Source organism: Somniosus microcephalus, chromosome 27 (assembly GCF_052327205.1).
Source record: "Somniosus microcephalus isolate GS21.2 chromosome 27, FLI_Smic_1.0, whole genome shotgun sequence".
Classification (NCBI taxonomy): Eukaryota; Metazoa; Chordata; class Chondrichthyes; order Squaliformes; family Somniosidae; genus Somniosus; species Somniosus microcephalus.
Genome location: NC_141013.1, coordinates 20,830,987 through 20,856,917, shown reverse-complemented (window position 1 = coordinate 20,856,917; position 25,931 = coordinate 20,830,987). Strand labels below are relative to the sequence as shown.

Below are 25,931 nucleotides of genomic sequence, written 5' to 3'. Positions count from 1 at the left end.
TTCCCGGACGGTTTGGAGAGGCCAGTAGCCTTTGCGTCTCGGTCACTAACCTCAGCCGAGCGCAACTACGCCCAGATTGACAGGGAGGCCCGCAGCCTAGTATGGGGAGTAAAAAAATTCAACCACTATCTGCATGGACAGAAGTTCACCTTGCTGACTGACCACCAACCACTTGTCTCCATCTTTAATCCTAAGAAGGGCGTGCCAGCAATGACTGCACAGCGGTTACAAAGATGGTCCCTGTTTCTAGGGGCGAATCAATATGAAATAGAATATAAAGGCACGAGACAGCATGGGAATGCTGATGGGCTATCGCGCCTGCCACTGCCTACTGTGGAGGAAGCACCAGCAGTGGACCCTATCGAGATATTTTTATTCGTCGATAATTGAACGATTGCCAGTAACCAACGCGGAGATCGAGAAGGAGACCCGCAATGATCTGACGCTGTCACGGGTATATGAATAGACAGTGAGGGGATGACCAACACATGGCGACTCACTGTTGCCAGCGTTCTCATCCAGAAGAGAACAGCTGTCAGTATGCCAGGGGACAGTGATGTGTGGATCCAGAGTGGTGATCCCACCCAAGTTAAGGGAGAGAGTGCTAAATGAGCTACATGAAGGTCATCTGGGGGGAGTGAAAATGAAAAGCCTAGCTAGGGCTTGTGTGGTGGCCGGGAATCGATCAACAAATCGAAGACCTAACTAAGAGCTGCTTAGGATGCCAGAAGGTCCAAAATGCACCACCACATGCCCCTCTACACCCATGGGAGTGGCCCTCCTCTCCATGGCAACGGGTGCACATTGATTTCGCTGGTCCATTCATGGACTCAATGTTCTTAATAGCAGTGGATACTCATTCAAAGTGGCCTGAGGTGATAAAGATGTCTTCAACCACTACAGAGAAAACGATTGCAGTCCTACGGACCATATTTGCCAGAAACGGGTTGCCAGAGCAGATCTGCTCTGATAATGGACCACAGTTTGTGTCCGACGAGTTCCAAAAATTCATGAAAAGGAATGGGGTAAGGCATTACACATCCGCCCCGTATCATCCAGCCACCAATGGATTGGCTGAGAGGTTCGTACAAACCTTTAAGAAGGCGATAAAGGCCATGTGCGACGAGGAAATTCCACTACAGCATAAGATGGACAATTTCTTATTAGCCTACCGAAACGCGACACATGCAGTTACCAACCAGACCCCGGCCATGATGTTCTTTAACCGAAGGTTGAGATCTCGTCTGGACTTGCTCAGACCAAATGTGCAAAGAAATGTTGAGGATAAACAATTCCAGCACATCAACTAGAAGCCGACAAGGAGCTTCAATGTAGGGCAACCAGTCTTGGCCCGGGACTATCGAACAGAGAAGTGGCAACCCGGAACAATATGTACAAGGCAGGGGCCATTAATGTACACAGTGGATGTCGGGGAGAACATTGTGAGATGCCACGTCGATCAGATCTTAGCATCACAGGAATGCGTCAACCCCATGTCTCGAGTACCTGGGGATGAACCCGACATACCGGTAGTATCTACTTCAGACCCAGTAGCAGTGGAACCCGATGAACTACCCGATGAAAGGGGGTCAGAATCGCCTCTGCACCAAGAACAAGAACCTCCGGAAAGGCGCTATCCCGAAAGGGTCAGGAAGCCGCCCCAAAGACTGAATCTATAAATGGATTTTTGTTATTGAATGTACATGTAAAAATGTAATTGTTATTTGAATATTAAGGGGGTATTAATCTAAAAAGGGAGGAATTGTAGTGTATGTGCTTTAAGTCAGAACTACTTTTTACAGCTCCTGTATACGGTAGTACCGGCAGTAACCACACCGGTATATAAGCTGTGCGCATGCCTCTGTACTCCAGTCTAGAGATTGCCCTCCTCCAGTAAAGACTTGTTATTTGTTTATGTACAGCATCCGTGTAATTATTTATCCACTGAACCACGGATCTAACAATTACCCTTCTGAAACTGACCAACTTCAGGATTTAGCGCATGTACAGATAAACGTGGGAATCCTGAAGTTGCGGTCAGTCACTCCCTGCTCCGCCACAGGTTACGCTGTGGAACTCCCCTGAGCTGGCAATCAGTGAAATCACATATAAGGACACAAAATTGCCCTTCTACAATGGAATATCGCTATTAAGACGCCTTAAAACTTTAGGCCTTGTTGAAAGAAGTGTAACTGGGTTTTTTATGGCATACTGACTGCTGAACAACCATTCTGGCCCTGAAAAACTAACTTTCTTTTTGTGGAATGTCAAATTTTTCCATTAATATGATTAAGAATTACAAGCTTTTAATATAATTGTTTTTAAAGTTTGTTTGATATTTCAGCTTCTACCTGAATCATATGTGTATGTCCCAATCTTTATTTCGATCTCTTTTATAAAAGTAAATTAGAATCTTTACTTCCTGGTTTGCTGTTTGTGAGAATTCTTCAATGTGATTGGCTGCCTAGCCAGCTTGATGACATCACTGTTGCTGGATGCTTAGGATTCGCTTTATTTGGCGCCAGATTCAAACAAAGGTCGGAAGAGCTGAAATCGATGCCACAGATCACTAGATCTTTGTGGGCAGCTTTCTTCGAGGTCAGCGGAGAGTGCCATCGCTTCGCTGCTGACTGCAAATTCCAGGCCAGCTTTCTGTGGCAACTAATGGGAATTAATGTGCAAATGCAGCACCCTCATGAAAATCATGGTGCGGTTAAGCGCGAGCTGCCGTTTTCACGAAGCTAATGGCGGAGCAGTGCAAATCGTCCAGAAACTTGCGGCAATTCGCAATTCACGGGATATCTCTTCCTCACTACAGGTTGCTGGCATATTTGTGCGTTGTTCAAATGCCGTTATTTTTTCAACAAATTCTGGCCCTTTGTATGGCAGAGTTTTGGACAAGTTGGAGTTTATAATGTAGATTTTTTAATTTTCGAAATCCATTGTTTTCTATGTATTCACTGCCCTCAGTTATAAGGTTGAACCTAAATTCTTGTACTTGGAGCACCAGAAATCAAAATGCAGATTTCTCTCTCTCTGATACAGAGGGCTTCCCTTCTACCTCATGTACTGTGTGCACAAAGAGTTCCTTATTACTGACACAATCCAGTTTGAAAAGGACAAAACAGTCTACTCCTGTTAATTGAAGGTTGGCATTAAAAAAAAAATCTAATTAAGTGTTTAAAATGATAGAACAGCAGGGCTTCTTAGTGCTTAAAAATGTTGAATTTGAATTAAATGATTTTGATTCAGCAATAGATTGTATAACGCAGTCTGAACTATTTCCTGTTGGACCTCCTGTTGCTTTATGCTGTTTCCAATAGTTGGTGAAAACCAGCTGCACTGAATCCTCTGGAAGGTTTCTTTGTATTGGTTTGTGCTTTACAATGCCGTGCAGGCTAATTACATCTGTTTTAATAAATGCAATCAAAGCTGTGGTGTAGCAGGAAGTTTAACGGTATTTCTTTGATAAAGGGAATATTAAACTTCCCATCTATTACCTCATATATTTTTAATGTATAGAAATGACCTAGAACCATCTCCATGTGTGTATCATTGCAGCGACCAGCAATCCGTTCCATCAAGTTTATGGTTTGTGGACAACACAACTGTCGTAAATCCCTTACTAAACGGGATGAGAATCGTGCTGAATGACCCACTCGCAGGGCACTGCAACCTTGACATTAGAGTGCATCAACATCTAGAAAACTCTTGCAGTTTTGCAAGGACCTGATATCCTAGAGTGTGCAGAATATTTTACAGTAAAGCTGGCAGAATTGGGGGCCATTTAATAACCGCTATCCCGACTCTGTTCACGTTGGCGAACTTATTCTCAATCTGTCCCTGTTCTCTTGTGTGTTGCAGTTTGCCAGGGTTTGGATCCCTGATGCAGAGGAGGTCTGGAAATCTGCTGAGCTTCTCAAAGACTACAAACCAGGAGACACAGTGCTTCATCTGAAATTGGAGGATGACCAGGTAAATTGAAGTTCGAGGTGTTAAATCAACGGTGGAGTGTGAGCTGGCAGATATTGCAAGGCACGGCCTGACCCCTAGATTAGTCATGTTTGATGTAAAAAGACTACTGAACGCTTGGTTTGAGTATAAAACAAGGCTTTAATCAACTGTTTCACAACCATGAGATTTCTAGTTACATCACTAGTTCCTGGTTACAGAAACATCCTGAGCAAGCTGGGCCCACGCCCGAGTATTTATACTCCTTGGACGGCGCCACCAGCTGGCCACCCAGTGTTACTTCATGAGTCATGATAAGATTCATGACAATGTTGACTTGGGGGAATTAGTTTTTTTGCTTCCTATACTATGTCGCATGAGTAGGACATTGGTGTTTGCAAATGTACAGTGACGCCCTCCATGACTTCAGCAGATTCCCCCTCCCTCACACAGACCAAGCCAAGACCTTCTAGTTTAACAATGAATAATGAATTCATGCATTTAAGAATCTGGGGGTAGAGTTTGTGCGAGGTTACATTGGGCCAGCGTAATTTGGCCAAGCCAGCGGAAAAGATCGAGGAGTTTCAAGCGCAAGTTACGTCCCGCGCACATTGAGTTTTCATAATTTTTTTTTTTTAGTTTAAAACAACATTGCACTGGAAGCCGGCCCCATCAATAAAACTGGCCACGCCTCCGGATCAAATTAATGAGCATGGCGAGTTTCCGCCATTTGCGGCCCTTCAAGGAGGCTCTTCACACTAAGCTGGGGTTAGGCGCCTCTTTAAAAGTTTTTAAATATTTAATTTACTAAGAAACTGACTAGTGTACACCAATGAAACTAGTAACTGGTTCTGTATAGTCTTTTGAAGCCCCTTTTCAACTATTTAAAATTGGGTTGCTCACAGGTGGTGGACTGGACATTCTTATTAAAAATGCTTATTTTTTGTGATCAACCCATTTTCAGCTGTAGTAATAAAACTGCACCAGGTTACCACTCTTCAATCTATTAAGGAATATTTTTTAATGCAAGGGGGAAAATGAACATTTACATTCTAAAACGCGGCCTGATCGCGCTGGCTCACAGAAGATTTTACGTTTATGATTATGCAAATGAGTTTGAGCAGGAACTTGAAACATTACTTCACTTCGGCAAAAACGAGCGCAATTTGCGCCCAGATTGCAGTTTTGCTTCCAAAGCAGGAACTCTACCCCTTCATCTTCTTTTGCCATTTTTATAATGCGACAATCAATATGGTTCTGCTGATTTACAACACCAGCTGCGCCCATGTGTGAGCGGAATCAAAGTCCTCTGGACCAAGGGCAAGTGTCTGTATTTAAAAAAGAACCCAATTGAGAGCCGGTATCATCCTGTCTCAAAGCTTCAATTTTAGTTTTGAGAGTAAACAGAGAAACAAGCCAACCGACCGTAACCGTTCTTTCAAGCCAGCCAGTCCAGAGGTGAGATTACAAACTGTCACAGAATTCATTCAAAGACGTGTTGTAAGTTCGATGCACACCAGGTGACATGAACCTTGTCATTCATGTGGAAATGACTTATGAAATGATACTGGGCGGCCTGCTGGTCGCGCTGTCCAGGGAGAGTATAAATACTCTGGCATGGGCCCAGCTTGCTCAGGACATTCTTTAACAGGAACTAGTGAAGGACACAACTAGATCTCCATGTTGAAAAACAGTTGATTAAAGCTTTGTTTAATACTTAGACCAAGTGCCTAGTAGTTTTCTTACGTCACCAGGTATTTTCAATTCCCATAACCAACTGCAGATTATTTCTCCTGTAAACTTGCAGTCATTATGTTATAGATCTCTTTAAAACTGACCGGGAAGGGTTTTAGCAAAGCGGCTTATGTTTGTTTATAAACTCATAATGCAACAATGTCCGTTGTGCAGAGAAATGCCATTGGACCACTTGCATCTAACATCGCTGATGAATGGAGCTCTGCTCCCTCCCTGAACAAAAAAAGAATGGCCAAACATCAGAAGAAAGTGACCTTTTAATACTCTGCTCTGATGATGCTTGCTAGTCGTCTGTCAGCTGCTGATTTATTGCAGAAACCCTCATCAACTAAACACACAGAAACCGGAAGCCTGAAGTGACCTCCTTAAAAAATGAATCGCCGATTGCCAGGGTGGACCTTGTCCAAATCCTCGTACCTCTTACAGCTTCCAAATGGAGGACCATGGACCAAAAAAGTGACCTTTTGTAAAATGAATGACCACCATAAAAATGTGCAATATGTTTAATGAATAACTGATAGCAAAGAGCGATTTCAAATCTGTAATCTAATCTTGGCACCCTGATCGTTTGGAAAGTGACTTTCCTTTTTTTTTAAGGTAGTGAGTTTTTGTGCATATGTCACTGCTAGGCAATAGAACACTTGTCTATTTCAAGTACTCATTGTTAGTATCCAGTTAAACAGTAAAGCTCCCTATACTCTGCCCCAACCATGTACCTAAATCCCACCACAGAACTGCATCTCCCACTGCACCAGTATGACATTCCATTTCTCACCTTAGCCATTCTATTGGATTCTTTGAGTGAGATTGCCAATTAGTGCCAAATTATGGTCAGTTCTGTGCTGTGGACCATGCCCATTAGGACTTGGATTGAGACTGCCCAAACCTATTTCACTTTGAATCCTTACGGCCAGCAGAGACTTTTCATCCGATGGGTTTACATAGAAACATAGAAGATAGGAGCAGGAGTAGGCCTTTCGGCCCCTCGAGCCTGTTCCGCCATTTAATGAGATCATGGCTGATTATTCAAATTCAGTACCCTGTCCCTGCTTTCTCCCCATATCCCTTGATCCCTTTAGCCTTAAGAAATATATCTAACTCCTTCTTGAATATATTTAATGAATTGGCCTCAACTGCCTTTTGTGGTAGAGAATTCCACAAGTTCACCACTCTCTGGGTGAAGAAATTCCTCTTCATCTCTGCCCTAAATGCCTTACCCCTTATCTTTAGACTGTGACCCCTGGTTCTGGACTCCCCCGCCATCGGGAACATCCTTCCTGCATCTAGTCTGTCTAGTCCTGTTAGAATTTTATAAGTTTCAATGAGATCCCCTCTCATTCTTCTAAACTCTAGCGAATATAAGCCCAATCGACCCAATCTCTCCTCATGCGTCATGCCTGCTATCCCAGGTTTCAGTCTGGTGAATCTTCGCTGCACTCCCTCTATGCCAAGAACATTTGAGCTTGATTCAAACACAAGTCCCAGAGAGATGAAAGAACAGCCCACTACTTCACTGTCTCACTTGTTCCCCTGAGCTTGTCTGTCATGGTTTATATTTTTGAACCCCTTGATATCATTACAACGTTTTAATCTGTTTATGTCTGCAACAGATTCCTTGTTTGCTTTGTGTAAACATTGCGAGCTGAAGTCAATTCCAGAGCACAGGCCTATTTAATATCGGTTTTAATTCAGTCAGCAGTCAGTTGAGTAGGGAGAATCATGAACTTTGAAAGAAACTTCGGAAGTAAGGATGTCGGGCTTTCAGATATTCCATTGCCTCCTGTTTGTCTCATTGTGTGACCGCTAGTGTTGCTGAATCACTGTCCCCTCATCCTGGTTAAAATCGGATTTGCTGTCTGGGGCAAAGTTTGAAACCTGAAGTGCTGCCAATTGGTTCTCCACTGGCACAGATGCAGTTGTAAGAAATCTCACAACACCAGGTTATAGTCCAACAGTTTTATTTGAAATCACAAGCTTTCGGAGCGCTGCTCCTTCGTCAGGAGCAGCGTTCCGAAAGCTTGTGATTTCAAATAAAACTGTTGGACTATAACCTGGTGTTGTGTGATTTCTTACATTTGTCCACCCCAGTCCAACACCGGCATCTCCACACCACAGATGCAGTTGGCAGTGTTGCTTATTGTGACCTACGTCCTACATGATCCCAAGCTCCTAATTGGGTAGATTTTTTTTGGCACCCACATTGTAAGTGGGGCACTACAATACAGGCCTGTGCTGGTGACATTTCATTCCAGTAACTTGGACGTGTTAGTAATTTAACCAGTAAAACTTAGTAAATTTGCTTTTAGCTGAGGTAGGGTCATCAGTAAAGGCTCCATGCTATTAAACATTTTGGGGTACTCCTGCCCACTCTCCACCCCCCTCCCCCCCCCCCCCCCAGCCGCCACCTGTAATTTTGGTGGAAGAAAGGCGGAAACGGTGTGTAACAGGCAGTTGATCTTCTACCATTTATTTTCCGCTACCACTGAAAGTTAAAATTCCTCCCATATTGTCAAATTTATTTACAAGTAATACCATTACACAGAAGCAGATAACCAGCAGTACAATACGTTGACGTACATGATATTTGAATTGTTCCAAAAGAGATTGCTCTTTTCAAAAAATTCCAACTGAGTCTCTAATAAAACGTTAAATGAGTGATGACTCCATGCAGTGTGGATAGGGGACTAGAGATTATAGTGAAAAACCAAGCTCCGAGGTAGGGTTCACCACCCAAGAGCAAAGGAATTCTTCTCAATGGTCAGGCAATTAGGATATTAAACATGTAACACTTGAGTAGACAAGGGGTGAACGTGGTCTCTTGGCCATCTGGGGTTTTGTTTGCTTTTGTCACCTGGCCTACAGAGAAGCCGTTCTTAATGAACAAAGAGCAAAATACTGCAGATGCTGGAAATGTGAAACAAAAACTGAAAGCACTGGAAACACTCAGCAGGTCAGACAACACCGGGGAGATTCGGGCACTAAACCCTTCCTCAGAACTGTTCTTATGGCGGCTCACCACCACCTTCTCAAGGGCAACTAGGGATGGGCAATAAATGCTGGCCTTGCCAGCGACACCCACATCCCATAATCGAATTTTTAAAAAATTCTCCTAAAACAAAACTATTGTATCGTAGCTTATCTGCAGATCAAAAGATCTATCTCACGCTGGTCTGGCATACAGCTTCCCTCTAACCTTAGTTCTTTTAAAAAAAAAAAGCATCACCTTTATATTTCTGGTGATAGTGAAAATAGTTTGAGACACAATGGAGTTCTGTATCTGTCACAACCTGTTCTTAGAAATGGACGATGAATGAAACTTTACCCCTACATTTGGCCCAGGTTTTTCTCCTTGCACATCCGGTTCTGCTACAATCCACTTTTTCTCCATTTCAACCTGTAGTGTCTGGGGGTTTTGTGGTGTTCGGGCTGGAGTGAAAGGCTCCCGAGCCATTACTGAGCCATATTTCCAAATGATGTGATGCTCTGCTTGAGCTCGGTCAAGCTTAACATTGCCGTTGCATTCTGTGACTGTAAGGACAGAAAATAAAATGCAATTGAATAGAAATCTCGATGAACTATAAACATGATTTAAAAAATTAGAGATTGGCAGTGACAACAACAACCTTCTTTCTTCCCTGCCGGTCCAAAGATAGATCCATAATCATTTTTCTTTCTTTGCTAATTTGATGGGGGAGGGAAAACAAGGGTTTATTTGATGACTCATCAGCTGACTGTGAAATTTGACTCCGTTGACTTTTAACTTTTTCTCTCGAGTTCCTTTTTCGAACTTTGTGGGAAAACTCGAATATTACCAAATTTACTGATATTTGACTACGCAGACATTTTTACCATTTCTGTTGTACCCTGATTGGCGTAACAACTGCAATTTGCAATTATATAGCGCCTTTAACGTAGTAAAATGTCGCAAGGTGTTTCACCGGAGCGTTAACAAACCAAACTAAAATGCGTCACATGCCGAAGTAATAACCTCGCTTGAAGAAGCACCAAAGCACCTTTTTGCCCAGTGGGTAGGGTAACTAGTGCATGACATCCCATCTCTCAATTTTGGTCTTTTAAACTAAGCAATTACCCTTATCTTTATTATAGGAAAATCAATATAAAATTGATCCGAAAACTAAGGAACTTCCACCTCTACGGAACCCTGACATTCTTGTGGGTGAAAATGACCTCACAGCGCTCAGTTATCTCCACGAGCCTGCAATTCTGCATAACCTGAAAGTACGTTTCATGGATTCGAAACTCATCTACACTTATTGTGGTAAGTGAAGGACTATTCGAATGTCACTGCCAGTGAATTTTGAAGGCAAATTGAGTGGATCACAAATTGGTGAGTTTTTAAAAAATTAGGTTGTTAGAAGAACGTTGCGCCATTTTCAACACCGTCACATACAAGACTCATTGACGCAGTGAACTGATTGATACTGGGTTATGTGCATTCCAACAAAAAAGTACCAAATGCTTTTTAACTACGGTGGTCACCCTATGATCCAGTGGAATATCTCATTTATCGGTGTGTAAAGAGTGGGCGAATCCGTCGTTCTAGCAGTGTTGGCTTCCAGTGTCTGATACTGCTGGGAATCTACAGCTCGGGCCATAGTACTGCATCTGATTCTACTTTGGGTGATCAGAGTGTCCACTTTCTGGCACTGTGCACGGTTTTGTTTGGAGAAAAGCTGGTATTTTTCTCCCCGCGAAGCAGTGAATGTGTTGAGAATATATTTGCGTTGATGTAAATAGAAACATAGAAGATAGGAGCAGGAGCCCCTCAAGCCTGCTCCGCCATTCAATGAGATCATGGCTGATCATCCAAATTCAGTACCCTGTCCTTGCCTTCTCCTCATATCCCTTGATCCCTTTAGCCTTAAGAAATATATCTAACTCCTTCTTGAATATATTTAATGAATTTGCCTCAACTGCCTTCTGTGGTAGAGAATTCCACAGGTTCACCACTCTCTGGGTGAAGAAATTCCTCCTCATCTCTGTCCTAAATGACTTACCCCTTATCTTTAGACTGTGACTCCTGGTTCTGGACTCCCCCACCATCAGAAACATCCTTCCTGCATCTAGTCTGTCTAGTCCTGTTAGAATTTTATAAGTTTCAATGAGATCCCCTCTCATTCTTCTAAACTCTAGCGAATACAAGCCCAATCGACCCAATCTCTCTTCATACATCATTCCTGCCATCCCAGGTATCAGTCTGGTGAATCTTTGCTGCACTCCCTCCAGGACAAGAACATCCTTCCTCAGATAAGGCGACCAAAACTGCACACAATGCCGAGCAGTTTCTCTTTGCTGTCGTAGGAAGATGGAACTCTGGTGGAAGAAATGCAATATAGTCGATGTCAATTGGACACAGGACCCTTTCAAAAAGGTTGTTATTGACTTGTACTACCACTCTTCCTATTTGTCACAAGTTATAGAACGATTCTTCGTGACATTGTAGCAGTCAGGAATGGGTTGGTAATCTTTGTCCTAACACCTTCCTCAAAGGTCTGATGCTTACTTTGACTCTGATGGAATGTGTGTTGCTGTGAAGTGGCCTCCCTGATGGTCTGGTTTAAAACTAACCAGAGTCTTCCCAAAGCATGCTGCTGGTGGAGTAATCTGCTGCTTGCTGCTGGCCTCTGCCACTCAGTTACTGGATTCACTCTGTATGGATGTCCAGTGGATTAGATCCATTCCCACTGCACAGATTTCCGGAAGAATAAATCCATATCTGTTCACTCCCCCTGTACAAACTCGCAGTATGAGTATTAAGGTTTTGATTCCAATCTCCAATCGGTAGCCAGTTCATCTTGGAACCAACCAAGTTGACTGTAAAGGAATCCCACTTAACCCACATCCTCCAAGGGAGATGGGCAAACTACTATCTCTTGTGCTTCAACCACAGATGGTTGCTGTTGCGATGCTCGGATATCTAATGCAGTGCTATTGTGTAAATTCTCACTTCACAGTCAAATATATCACTTCCAGGACATGTTATTTATTTAAAAGAAAGCCCTGGTTGTTGATCTCCACTCTCTTGCATTTGGCAATGTAGTTGACTCGAGTTGTAGCTTCATGCAAAGTCAATATTTCAAACAGACTTGCAACTGAGTTTCAGCGAGTCATTTTTGCTGCAGCCAGTATCGATACCGCTAACTGCAGCTGCAACCTACGGAAAATATTGGAGATGTCTTCGCTCATTGACCGCGGGAAGTCTTGTTTAGGAGAAGCCTTTTGGGCCCACCACCAAAACCCGATGAGATCATCGGAGGGGGAGAGGTGAGGGGATGAGTACACCTGATTGATGGTGGCTGTGACCGTTCATGGGGACAGTTAAGTTCTGGAACATTTATATTCACAACCCCTTGAATGGGTGGAAGGAAATTCAGCAAGTTGATGTGGGGTTTGAACATCTTCTTCTTAGGCAGTCCTTCAGAACTGAGGATGACTTGCTTCCACATTAAAAATGAGTTCGCAGGTGACTGATGAGTCCAATGTGGGACTTACAGTCTCTGTCACAGGTGGGGCAGACGGTGGTTGAAGGGGCGGGTGGGTGGGGTGCTTGGGTTGACGTGCGCTGCCTGTGCTTGGCTTCCGCTTGCTCCCGGCAAAGAGACTCGAGGTGTTCGGCGCCTTCCTGAATGCTTCTCCTCCACTTTGTGCGGTCTTGGGCCAGGGATTCCCAGGTTTGAACATGTAGGTTTGTCCACCCCTCTGATTCCAAAATCTCTCATTTTCCCCCTTGATATTTCATATACTCGTTTCAAAATAGATCTGCAACTAAATGTTTTATGACTAATATGCAATTTACTTGAGTCATAATTGACCTTGCCACATTGGAAATTGGTTCATTGTGTTTTTTAACGTACAGATTGAGTTGCAGCAGTTGTTTTAAGCTTGGTGCTGTTCACTCTGGGAATATCCTACAACACTTGCACCTGAGGCAAGCACAACCTGGATCTATTTAGAAAAGAAAGACAGACTTGCATTTATATAGCACCTTTCATGACCACCAGATGTTCCAAAGAGCTTTACAGCCAATGAAGTACTTTTTTTTTGACGTGTAGTCACTGTTGTAATGTAGGAAACCGGATGAATAGAACAAGGGGAGTGGCACTTGCCTCTGTTATAGACCAAAGCGAACATGAATTTCCAATCTTAACTAAGCTGTTGGCAGCAAGTATCAATGAGTCATTTAGAATCACAGAAATCTCAATGCAGAAGTGGGGCATTTGGCCCATCGTGCTCGTGTTAGTATTGGCTTGAAATTGGAACTATCTCTAATCCCATTTCCTTGTACTCTTGAAGATTTTTCTTCAACTATTGATCTGATGCTGACTCTGTTTCAATAGACATGTGGTAATACATTCCATAGACTAAAAATCCTTTGCCTGGAAAAAAAATTCTAGCTCCCCCCCCCGCTTTATGCCTTACACCTGTGGCGAGCTAGGAGAAAGTTACCTGTCGTAAGCCTCTTGGCCATACTTGTACTTGGGAATTATATGGGGCAACTTAATTGCAGAACGAATTGGTCTGTTCTCCATGAAGCTGTATTAACAACAGCAACTTGCATTTATATAGCGTCTTTAACATAGTAAAACATCCCAAAGCGCTTCACAGGAGCGTTATCAGACAACTTGACAGCGAGCCAAATAGAGACATTGGGACAGGTGACCAAAAGCTTGGTTAAAGAGGTAGGTTTTAAGGAGCGATTTGGAGAGCGGATAGCTTCTGTGTTTCCTTGTATAGCAGAGCCTCTGCTTCTTGTTGATTGGATTGTTGACATAGCTTTGAAATGTATGTAATTATAGTTTGCGTGTAGTATTGAATATGATTTGAAAAGACTTAATGCACAACAACATTAGACCAATGCTAATTTGCTACTGTGCTATTGAACTAGAATCAGTGGCTCTACAATGCAATACTGATGCTCCTGTCTAGAAGAATGTACCCATTTGTATCAAAACAAAGCGGCTTTAATTTGATATTGAGAGTTCCAGCTCTTCGTATTTGATCATTATTCTGACCTAACGTCAGCCGTATTTGTAGCAATACGTAAGTATCTAAATTGAATTTGCTTTTCTTTAGCTCTCCTGAAAATAAGGATCATTTTCTCTGTGCGCTGATGGATCTGTATACTGCTCCAGTGCAGTAAACTGTAAGACTTTAGTTTAGCTATTGCAGCTTATAGTTTTCTATTACGGACCGATTACTCTGTGCATGCATTGGTGGGATTGAGAGAAGTATTAATTTTTAAATTATTACCGTAGCATTTGAACTCTTGTTGCATTTAATGTACTATATTGTGCTTATACTTTGAATATTTTCTATTTCCTAGGTATTGTTTTGGTAGCCATCAATCCTTATGAGCAGTTGCCTATCTATGGCGAAGATATCATCAATGCCTACAGTGGGCAGAACATGGGCGATATGGACCCACATATCTTTGCTGTGGCTGAGGAGGCATACAAGCAAATGGCCAGGTTTGTGCATTAGATCATTCACTGCCAAGTCCTAATAAAGCGGAGAATACCTCGTTATAATTCACACGCTTAGTATGTGAGCTAGAGGTTTCAAAATGATCTAAAAAAATTGCTAGCAGATTGTCTGTAATCCTGTACTTCTCCTGAATATGTTGATTTTTTTTTGTTTGTTTATTTTGTTAGAAAGATAGACTTGCATTTATCCTGACTTCAGTGCATCGCAGTCAATGAGGTACTTTCGAAGTGTAGTCACTGTTGGTCTGTAACTTAATGGCAGCTTTCAACTTTTCTGGGTGTGGCACCCTTGCAGATATTGACGTGCACCCATTCACCCCTTATCCCAACATACCGAAGAGCCAACCAAAGGAAAACCGTGCTATGATTTCAGAAACCATTTTTTTATTAGTGAACAAGAAAAGGACAACATTCCAGTAAGTAAACAAATACCAGAAAAATACAGACGGCAGCTGGATAGATATCTGACTTCGTGGACAACCTAAGGTCCTGGTTACCCTGTTTGAAAACCTATGAGGGCTTAAATTGGATAACCCCCGAAAACGGGCGTGTGGATTGCGGTATACCATTAACCCGCGCCCATTTATTGTGTTGTAGACAGCACGTTAAATTGGTGCTGCCTGCTATTTTACATGATTGCTGCATGCAGCCAGTGCCATTGATTGGCTGCATGCACCAGCAGGGGGCCCGATATCGCGGATGGCTGGAACTACTTAAAGGCAGCCTGCACCTCTTAATGGGGAGGTGAATTGTGGTGGGAATCCTTTGTGAAGTGAATCTGCTGTGTAAGACTGAAGAATGGCTGAACGTGCACCAAAGTTTTCCGATAATGCACTGGAGGTCTTGGTGCAAGATGTGGAGAGAAGGAGAGATATCTTGTACCCACAGGGGAGCAGGAACATACGCTCAGGAGGCAGTGGGAAGATGTAGTGGCAGAAGCCAATGCCAGGAGTGTAGCTCCAAGAACATGGATGCAGTGCAGGAAGAAGTTTAATGATCTAACACGAGTTGTCAAGGTGTGTGAGTTCAATCTTCAAATGGCACATCCTGCCAACTGCACCATTGGCCTCGCCCACTGCTCAATTCACTACACCCCATCACACACCTCCAACAATCTATCAATCTTAAATTCTTATGGTTTACCTCACCCTCACGCACTTGGCGCTGTTGCAAGCTTCACACTCACAGCTCACACACACTGGCAACTATTCAACCATGACAGCCACATCCTGCAGGATACTCACTGACACACTTCCCTCTTTCTTGCAGGGGAAGGTGGCGCATAACCGGATGCAGCAGGAAAGAACTGGAGGAGGACAAGCGCGCCTGCAGGTTTTAACCCCCATGCAGGCGATAGTGCTGGCCATTATGGGAAGGGGCATCACTGAGGCCGTGGCCACTGGCAGTGCTGCAGGGATTGATGATGAGTTTATCCTCATACCTAATCCTCCTCCTCTCGTCGCACTTTTTCCATCTCACAATCTCTTCTGACTTACAAGCTGCAGATGGTGTAATTATGCACTACTTTCTCCTCTCCCCTCACCACAACCCAACCCTTGCCCCTTTTTCAGATACCCAAGGGGACTGGAACCTTCCCAGTCAGAGGAGGAAGAGGAGAATTACAGTGAAGATGAAGAGACTCAGTCACTCGATCTTACACATGCAGCCACTGGCTTACAGACTGACACTGCGTGTATTTTAGAGGCTAGGATAGCGGAGGGATCTGCACGCAGTGAGACACCAGGCACAAGTGCACAGGAGCCTGGACGGGGGTGGGGGGGAAAGGATAGCGCAGGTGCCAACTCACCGGAGGGTGAGGTCACACACTAGTTCTGCTGCAGAGGAGTTAGATGAGGACTTTGATGGGCCAGGCTACAGAAGGAGGCTGACGGGTGCACCGAACCAAATGCTTGGTGCACTGGAAAGCCTGCACACGGTCAAGGAGCATGGAGGAGTCCAGCACCAACTTGGCATAGGTCTTTGCATAGAATTTGGAGCCCATTCTTTCCAACATGGAACGGGTGGTCACCTCCATCAGCACACCTGGAACCCACCAGGATGCAACGTCTGATGGCCAATGTCCACAGCTTCCATTGAAGCACAAACCGCGCATCCCGGACCCCATTTTCGATTCTTGTGTGGCTGTGTAGCACCTAAAAACTGGGTGCTACACAGCCCAATTTATTCCCCATGGTTTATACATGACACCTGACTAGATGTTTACATTTCACTATTTACTTGATTTCTTAGTGGGATTGCGTAGTGGATTGGCTGGTTCTTTGCTGATTTGTTTATTATTTTCAACTCTGTGCCTTGTCGTTATTAAAACTAAGAACTGAACGTTCTTCTTAGCGTCCAAAAATTAATGGGTCATGTAATCGGTGAAATAATTATTTTGCTTTTTGGAAGTCTCGAGTACTGAATTATGGAAGAGAAATGAACTATAACGAGCCAGAGATCATTTTTCTATTTACAACAGTTTTTAAATTAAGCATCCCGTTAACTTCTGTGGTTATATCTGAGGAAAGGGCAGACGTACAGCTATACGATGGAGCAGTTACCTGTGGACCACATTCTCTGGTGTCTTTGTGTAAACAGAGCAGTTTACATGATCACGTCCTCATGCCTAATTGTCTCGTTAACATAGGATGTATGCATTGTTTATTGAAGCACCGCAAAACACATGTTATACCCTTTAAAAAAAAAGTCTGGATCGCCAGTCCATTTAATTTCATCAATCAATGTTGACCAGCACACTGTTCTATATTTGAATGATAGATGCCTGTTGATCTTTAGTCTGAATCATTTGAAACCCCTTACCCAGTGTGTAACTAGCTGCTGAAAATCATTTCATTTTCAAATATTGTAACCTATTGCACTATAAACCTTTTGCGACCAGAAATGGATTAGATCTATGGTTTGGATGGATTTCTGTTGACTTATTTTTAAATTTATGATCAAAGTAATGCGATTGGTTATGGAAAGTCAGTCCTAATTTGTGAAGATAAATCTTTCTGTTTGAAAGGAGCTCTGTGCTTTTATTAGAAAGTGTTTAACCAATTGAGGGTTAGCTGTTGTTGATTAACCTGCCCAACATCCTATGCACTAAGTTCATTCCAATCACATCACCATGAAGTGCAGCAAAGAGCAAGTATGTATTTATAATAAACAACTTGTTGTTAAAGTTAAGCTCATCAAAAACTCTGCTGCCTGTATCCTAACTCGCACCAAGTCCCGTTCATCCATCACTCCAGTGCTCGCTGATCTACATTGGCTCCCGGTCCAGCAACACCTCGATTTTGAAATTCTCATCCTTGTTTTCAAATCCCTCGCCCCTCACTATCTCTGTAGCCTCCCCAGCCCTACAAACCTCCGTGATATCTGCGCTCCTCCAATTTTGGCCTCTTGCGCATCCCCGATTTTAATTGTTCCCCCATTGGTGTCCGTGCCTTCAGCTGCCGAGGCCCTAAACTCTGGAATTCCCTGCCTAAACCTCTCGGCCTCTCTACCTCTCTTCCCTCCTTTTAAGACGCTCCTTAAAACCTACCTCTTTGACCAAGCTTTGGTCATCTGCCCTAATGTTCCCTCATGTGGCTCGATGTCAAATTTTGTTTGATAACGCTCCTGTGAAGCGCCTTGAGACGTTTTACTACGTTAAAGGCGCTATATAAATGCAGGTTGCAGTAGTAGAGGCCCTTGTAGCTCTTCTGTCCAGTCCCAAACTTCTGAAATCCCAAAGCCCACTCCGTCTCATACCCGCAGTTGCATTCTCCACCAGATATTTATTCAGTTTCCCCTTGAATTTGTTGACACTATCTTGTTGACTCTGAGCAATTTGTAGCCTATATTCTGTGTGTAGCAGATACATTTAAATTGTTTTTCTCCCTTCTGAGTTCAAGTCCATGCTTTCTTGTAGCGTTTGTTCAAACCAATTATTGGAATGTAAATCACGGGAAGTGTGGCAGAAGCCGTGTTTCTCTCATTAGCGTTTGATTAGCATGTGCCCGCCCACATGTGGTCAATGCTATTTGAGACCATGGGGTTTGCCCTCCAGAAAACCAGGCCCAGAGCTCATTTCCAGCCCAGTCTGCCCTAGATCTCTAAAAGGGCTCAGAAAGCTTAGGCCTATCTATCCCTTTTGTACCAAAGCAAAATACTGCGGATGCTGGAAATCTGAAATAAAAACAGAAAATGCTGGAAATACTCAGCAGGTCAGGCAGCATCTGTGGAGAGAGAAACCAAGTTAACGTTCCAGGTCGATGACCCTTCGTCAGAACTGGAAAAAGCTGGAGATGGAACAGATTTTAAGCAGGGGGAGGGGAGGAGAAAACAAAAGGGAAGGTCTGTGATAGGGTGGAAGGCAGGAGAGATTAAGAGACAAAAGGGATGATGGTGCAAGGCAAAAGGAGATGGTAATGGGACAAGTTAAGAAACAAAAGATGACTGTAGATGAAGTGTAAATGGCAGAAAGATTGACAGCTGCCATGTGAGAGAGAAAAAAAAAGGAGAAAAAAAAGAGGGGCCGAGGTTATGGTCTGAAATTGTTGAACTCAATGTTGAGTCCAGAAGGCTGTAAAGTGCCGAATCGAAAGATGAGGTGCTGTTCCTCGAGCTCACGTAGAGCTTCATTGGAACAGTGTAAGAGGTTGAGGACAGTGAGGTCTGAGTGGGAGAGGAGCGGAGAATTACACTTGCTTAAAAACCTGTTCCATCTCCAGCTTTTTCCAGTTCTGACGAAGGGTCATCGACCTGAAACGTTAACTCTGTTTCTCTCTCCACAGATGCTGCCTGACCTGCTGAGTGTTTCCAGCCTTTTATGTTTTTATCCCTTTGTACTGATGGGTAGTTAGGATTCAGGCTCGGCTTTCTTTATATGTACAGCAGTTTGACTCGCGAGGCTTCCCACCTTGAACGTTTCATATTGTGAGAATGAAAGCAATGTGATTTGCCGATCCCGTTCAGTCTTGATGAGGAACGTCCTCATCTCCTTTTGCCTCGCACCATCATCCCTTTTGTCTTTTAATCTCTCCTGCCTTCCATCCTATCACAGACCTTCCCCTTTGTTCTTTCCTCACCCCCCTTTCCCTGCCCCAACACTTGCTTAAAACCTGTTCCATCTCCAGCTTTTCCCAGTTCTGACGAAGGGTCATCGACCTGGAACGTTAACTCGGTTTCTCTCTCTCCACATCAGCCTCTTGGCCTCTTTTAAAAGGGAAACTGTACACGGATCGCAAAAAAATGCCACTTTTACTCAGCGACCCACTCAGTGCATTTTCGCTGTTATTTTGTTGAGATTTAAAAACAAATCGTCCCTTTCTGCTGTATTTCACCCATTGGAAGTCACTCGTTATCGAACATCCTCCTGCCTGCAGCATGATCTGTATCATTGACTACTTCATGATCCCGTCAATGCCTCTTTGTGACTGGTCGGTACTTTAGGCTGGATGGTCTCAGTTTCTGTTGCCTCAGTACAGTGTGCCGCACCATCGCGTGACCCCATGGGAAGGTATCTCATGGGCTCACCTGAGGCAGACTATTTGACATGACCAGAGTAGCGGTTCACTCGCTAAATTAGTGTAAGCCATTTGACCTATCGATTCAATGAGCTTTCAGCAGAAAGGTGGCCATTGCAAAAAAGCTCGAATACTGACCTTTTTAAATTGAGTTTTAGGGTTGAAAAAACCCCCCACACACAATCCAAGGGAGGGGAGGGTAGGTAATCACATCAGCTGATGGGTTTAGGTCTTTGCCTCTGTCGCCAGTTCGTACAAGGCGCTCGTAGGGAAGAGGCTTGTCTCTGCTCTGCATTTTTGCATTGAAGCCGGACACAAACCCGACTGCTGCCAGTCTGTGGTGAAGCATGTGGTGCGACCACTGTCTCGCCCTGCATTGCTTCCTTGTTTGATTTCCTCAGTCATGGTGCCGGATAGTTTCCTTTGCCCTTGATCGCTTTTCTTGATATCAAGGCGTCGCTCTTTTTGAAGCCCGAATGCTTTACACCTCTGATCATCCCTTGCGTCACGCTGCTGAAATTCTAGCTGAATACCTCAATACAGCTCTCGATCACGAAAAGCTAATAAAGTGCTTTCCACAGCAGGATGCCCTCCCTTTTCATAGTACAATTTTTTTTTTTGATCGCTTGACAACAATCAAACTATTTCTTTGCTAATTACCTGTCCGTGATCGCAGCAAGAGCCTGCTGGAATCGCATGTTGTACAGTGGTTATCAAACAGTGGGATGTGAGGCCTGTCCAGTTGGGGCATGATGGGGGGTCCCAGCTGCTAGCTCTGCCTCGTATATAAGTGGATCTCTGTAAGTAGTAGAGCTGTCACTCCCAGACTAATTGCCGGAGTACAATTTTTGTTGCATGCTTTTTTTTGCAGTGTTTCCCCTCTTGCTGGCTCAGCTCAGCCATGCCTACCGATGCACCTAGGTGTTTGTTGACTGCCTGCCTTCAGAGGGCAATGTTTGTAGAGCCATTTTTATTTTTTTGTTTCAGCCAAAACCTTTTTTGGGGGAAAAATTCGGTTGCTTTGTGCCTTCTGTTAGCGCCCTAAGAGGGCGCAAAGCAACTAGCGCCCGGGCGCGGCGCCACCAACGCCTCCCGTGAAATTCAGCGTTCGTAACCGTTGGTGCGCTGCAGCGCTGGCGATGACGTCATCGCCATGCGCAGCGCCCCAGCCGCGATCTGCAGCAGCGCCCCTGACTTACCGCCGGACGCTATGTCCAACGGGGTCAGGGGGGTCTACCTGCGGCCGGGGCGGCTCTTTATAAAGGCAATATGTCGGGCAGCCATTTTTGTTGCTGGCCGCCTGCCAGCACTGGCCTCCTGAGCAACCTCCCTCCCCCGCGGAGTGCCGGATGCACGCCATGAGCCTGGCACTTCTCTTGAGTGCCGGGCTCTTTTGCCGACACTCCGATCCCCGGTGGTCCAGCTGGGTCCCGGATCACGCTGCGCAAGGCCCCTCCCCTTTAAGAAGGGGAGGGAGGCCTTCAACACGTTCCCTTGCAGCGTCCCAAGAGGGAGGCGGGGCGCTTCCAGTAGCACCCCGCTTCCCTCTTGGGGCGCTACCATTCAATTTTGGCTGCGGGGGTGCTCATTTTTTCGGGGTGCTAAAAGTAGCGCCCCGGCGACATTAGCGCCCCAAAGGGGGTGCGACTCAATTTTTTTCCCCCTTTGTGTTCTACCAATCCCACCATCCCAAGACATTGAAGGGGGAGACCTGGATTGTCAGGGGCTGGAAAAGTCACGTCTGTTGTAGCAAGGAAGTCACCGCTCCTCCAGACAAACTCATACTGCTGAATGAAATGGAAGGGAAAGGAGAATTGCAAGAACAGAAGGGGAAAAGAGAGAGAGAGGGAGGAAAAAAACAGGAGGAGAGAGAGACAAACAAGGGAAAGGAGGCAGAGGGAGAGGAACTTTCATTTACATAATGCCATATTAAATTCTTGGAATGCCCCAAATTGACTCATCCAATTAAGTAATTTTGAGTTATAGTCACTTTGTTATGCAGGCAAACATGACAGCCAACAGATGCACAGCAATATCCCATAAACAGCAAATACAATTAATACTGGATAATCTCTCTCTCTCTCGTTGGTGTTGGTTAAGGGAAAAACATTGGCCAGGAGAACTCCTACGTCATCTTTGAATAGTGACATGGCATTTTTGACACCCAGCGGAACTATCAAAAGAAGTAGAAGTGAAGGAGAGAGAGGCATGCACCTCTAAGTCGGAATCCCCCACCATAATGTGGGAAGACGCGGAGAGAGAAAGAAACGGGAGGAGATAGAATCTCTCGCATTGAGAGGGAGTGAGAAACAGATGGGAAAGAGGGGAGGAGGAGATACAAACAGAAGGGAGAGGAGGAGAAAGAAACCGGAGAGAGACAGAGCAAAGCAGGAGAGAAGGAAACCGAAGGGGAGGAGGAGGAGGGTTTAAGACAATTGTTGGGGCAGTGCAGGAGGGTCTTTACTCTGCAACTGGCACATATTGCCCCTGATTTGATGTTGCACTGGTTGACAGACGTGTTCCACCTCGGTAAAAAAACATTTCGGAAAAGCAATTTAACAATAGAAAGAAAGAACTTAACAAGCGCCTTTCTCATCTTCAATCTCAAAGAATTGTACTGCTACTTTTGAAGTGCAGCCACTGTTCTTTAGGTAAGTGTGGCAGTCAATTTGAGCACAGTAGGACCCCCCAAACAGCAGTGAGATAAATGACCAGTTAATGGGGGGAAAATTCAGTTGGTTTGCGCCTCCTGTTAGCACCTTAAGAGGGCGCTAATGGGGCGCAAAGCAACTAGCGCCCAAGTGCGGCGATGTTTGTGCCGCTCGCAAAATTAATTAGACATTTTGCGGCAGCGCTAAACACTACCGCCGCGATCTCCTGCGCCGGCAGATCGTGACATCAGTCGAGTGCGCAATGCCCCGGTAGCGCCCCGGACTGGATATTGAGTGGCGCCCCCTGCCTTACCACCTGCTGCTAGCAACGACAGGTTGAGGGGAGCGTTTTGCAGTCAGAAAGAGACTGGGGGAGCGCTATTTAAAGGTGACCGCTTCCTGCCTTTTTTTGTTGGTGACATTTTTGCACCACGCATTCTGAGAGAGAGAGACTTCTGGAGAGATTCAATGCTGTGTGAAGGAGTTTTGGGTACTGAGCAGCACTTTGCAGGTTCATTTTTATTTTCCCTTCCTTGTATCGATTTAGAAGAGACTGTGGGGGCTGCACTCTGAGCTCTTTCCCTGGGCCTCTCCATTGTTCTTTCCAGCAGATTTGATGTACAGGTCTCTCCAGGCCGAGATTCAAGGCTGCAATGAGCAGGATGTGGATGGAGAGCAAGATCAACCCTCCCCTTTAAGATAAAAACAGAAAATGCTGGAGAAACTCAGCAGATCAAGCCACATCTGTGAAGAGAGAAACAGAGTTAACGTTTCAGGTCGATGACGTTTCGTCAGAACTCCCCTTTAAGAACTGGCCGGCGCCAGTGTGTCTGTGTTCCATTGCTGACTGACATCACATGAGCTCCTCGGCCTTTGCGCCTTAAGACAGGTGTGAAGCGCCTGATTTAGCGCTCCAATCACCTCCAGGGGTGATAAAAGCCAAGTTTGCCGTCGGAGGCGGTAATTAGTGCCAGGCGCTAAACTTTGCGCACGGCCGATAATGGCGCCCCAAACGGGGCGATACTGAATTTTTCCCCCAATCTGTTTTGGTAGTGTTCGGAAAATACTAGGAAAACTCTGCTTCTCTTCTTTGAAAAATGCTATAGGATCTTTTTTGCCCACCTGAGCAGGCAGACCGAGCCTTGGTGTAATGTTTCATCCAAAGATGCAGCGCCCACTCAATCCTGCGTTGAAATGGTAGCCTCGATTCATGTGCCCTAAAGTGGGGCTTGAATCCACGACCATCTGACTCACTGGCGAGAGTGTAATTAGAATCCAAATGGACACCTAGGGGGCGATTTTCCCAGCCCTATGCAGGCGGGACTGCCGGGAAAATGGCAGAATCTGGGAGCGAGTACCCAACCCGCCTCCGTGCCATCTTCCCAGGAGGCGGGTACCCGACCCACGCCGGCTCCCGTCTCCTCGAGGCGGGAAGAGGATTAGTGCCAATTAACTGCCTGTTAACAGGTAGTTAACAGGCAGTTAATTGGCTAATCCCTATTTTGAGCCCTAAAGTGTGGGCTTCCTGACGGCTCCGAACCTCGCCAGGGTCAGTGAGGCGAGCCGTGGGTCTGCGGGGGTCGGAGGGGCCGAAATGTCCGGTGTGCAGGTGAGTGATGAGTGCAAGTGTGGAGAGGTAAGTGTGTGAGGTGAGTCTAAAGTGTTTTAATAAGATTACTTACCATTGCTTCTTCTTCCAGGCTTTATCCCTTTAGGCTGCGGAGCTGCCTCATCTCACCGGCAGAGAAAACAGAATGGCCGCTGTATTCTTAAATGCAGCAGCCTCTGCTTTCTGCTCTGGGAAACTTGCTAAGTGAGCCTGTGTCCAAGGTCTCAACTTAGGAGACAGATTGTCAGCGTTTGACAGCTTCACAGAGCTGTCAAATGATGACTGCTCATCTGTCAAAAAATCTTGACAGATGAAGCGTCATATGCTGATGTCATCTGTCACCGGCTTTCCCTTAATTGGCCAGCTAAGCCCGCTGGGTGGGCTTAATGAGGTCAATCAAGATGTCGATGGAGGCGAAACTAAAACCCGACAAGCAGCTTTCCCGCCTCCATCACGTCCCCATTGATAAAACCACCCCCCTAGTGATACTGTTGCAATGCACATAATTTTAGTCGCTGTTTCAAGTGCATCCTCCTATGGATTTTTTCGTGGACTTCAAACTGTAAACCAATTGTATGAACTTGAGCACCCATGATGCTGCTGGAATGTCTTCAATAACGGGTCTCTTCAATTCCACCATGTGTAACGATCATACATGTGTAGTCTGCGGCTGCCATAGATGTTGAGGTTTCGGACAAGAGTTTCTCCTTCCTTCAGTAGGCATTGTCTGTACTTTTCAAAGCTAGCATTAATGAAAGACTGAGATAGACTTGCAGTCTACTAACAAGATAGAAGCCAAAGATTCCCTCGCAAGATAATTATAGATGAGGAAGGCCGTTCAGCCCAAACTTAATTTGTCCGTTCAATAATATCCTAAACCTCCCCCACTGCAACATCCAATTAATTCTTTAAAGTCTCCAGGGTTTTATCCTCTACTGCTCTATCTGGAAGTCCAATCCATTGTTGATTACTCTTTTTGTGATATCAGTCTTAAATTGGCCTTTTTTTGGTTTGAACCTCTTGTCCTACGCACGCAATTTACTTTAATTTTCAGAATTTACTTCATCTGCACCATTAGCCATCTTGGATATCTCTAAGATAACTTCTTAGGTATCTCCTTTCAAGGCTGAAAAACTCACATTTATCCGATTTTTCCTCATAAGTCAGACTTCTGACACAAGGCCCTTGTAGCTCATCTCTGCCTCAATTGTTCCCAGTCACTTGCCCAGTATAAAGCCTGCTAAAGTGTATGAAACCCATGAACTGATGGACAAGTTATTCCATGGGAACTAAAACTTGCCCAGAAAGGAAGTGTGTATGTACCTTTAAGAGAATAACTGGTCTCAGACTGCAGTACCGGCAGTGACCACCCCTGTATAAAAGGCGCTATTGAGCCTCTGTGTTTTTAGTTTCACTATTGACTTCCACCAGTAAAGACTTACTTTGTTCGCTCCTGCTGTCCGTGTCTCAATTATTCACGGACGTAACACTGGCGACGAGTAAGAAACGAACTTACCTGCAACTCGGCAGCACCTCAGACGACGTTATTGAAGGTCGAAGCCAGAAGAAAGAAAAAAAATAAAAATAAAATCCAAAGAAACTCGAGAAACGGGCGTCGACCGTGGGCAACCGCCCTCCAAATCGTCGGATTGGAAACTTGCAGGAGAGACTGTCCAGAGCCAGGCTTGGTTCCTCGGTCTGGTTTCCCAGCTAATCGGGCTGGTGGTAGGTAGTGCGCACTGATCCTTCCTGGGCTGCGGCGGGCTGAAGTTCGATCGGGTGGCTTTTTAACGGGGCCGGGCAGCGAGTCGGGAAGCAAAGAGAGAGAGAGAGGGTGGAGCACACAGGGCGCGGCCGGTGCTTCGGAGCCGGGCAGCGTTCGGACCTAAGAAGAGGGAGGGAAGGAAGTGTCCCAGAGGGTCCGCTCCACGATGGGAAAATAATAAAA

The 25,931-nt window shown here is 45.0% G+C and overlaps 1 protein-coding gene across 4 annotated transcripts in view; it reads left to right on the top strand.

The window, feature by feature from the left end:
* myo5aa (myosin VAa) overlaps nucleotides 1–25,931 on the top strand; it is a 239,045-nt gene that overhangs the window by 84,732 nt on the left and 128,382 nt on the right. For all 4 annotated transcript variants that reach the window (XM_085968661.1, XM_085968658.1, XM_085968660.1 and 1 more), the window contains 3 exons: nucleotides 3,865–3,975; nucleotides 9,814–9,985; nucleotides 14,051–14,195. In XM_085968661.1, coding sequence (XP_085824787.1) covers nucleotides 3,865–3,975; nucleotides 9,814–9,985; nucleotides 14,051–14,195 — 428 coding nt within the window. The remainder of the gene's footprint in view (nucleotides 1–3,864; nucleotides 3,976–9,813; nucleotides 9,986–14,050; nucleotides 14,196–25,931) is intronic.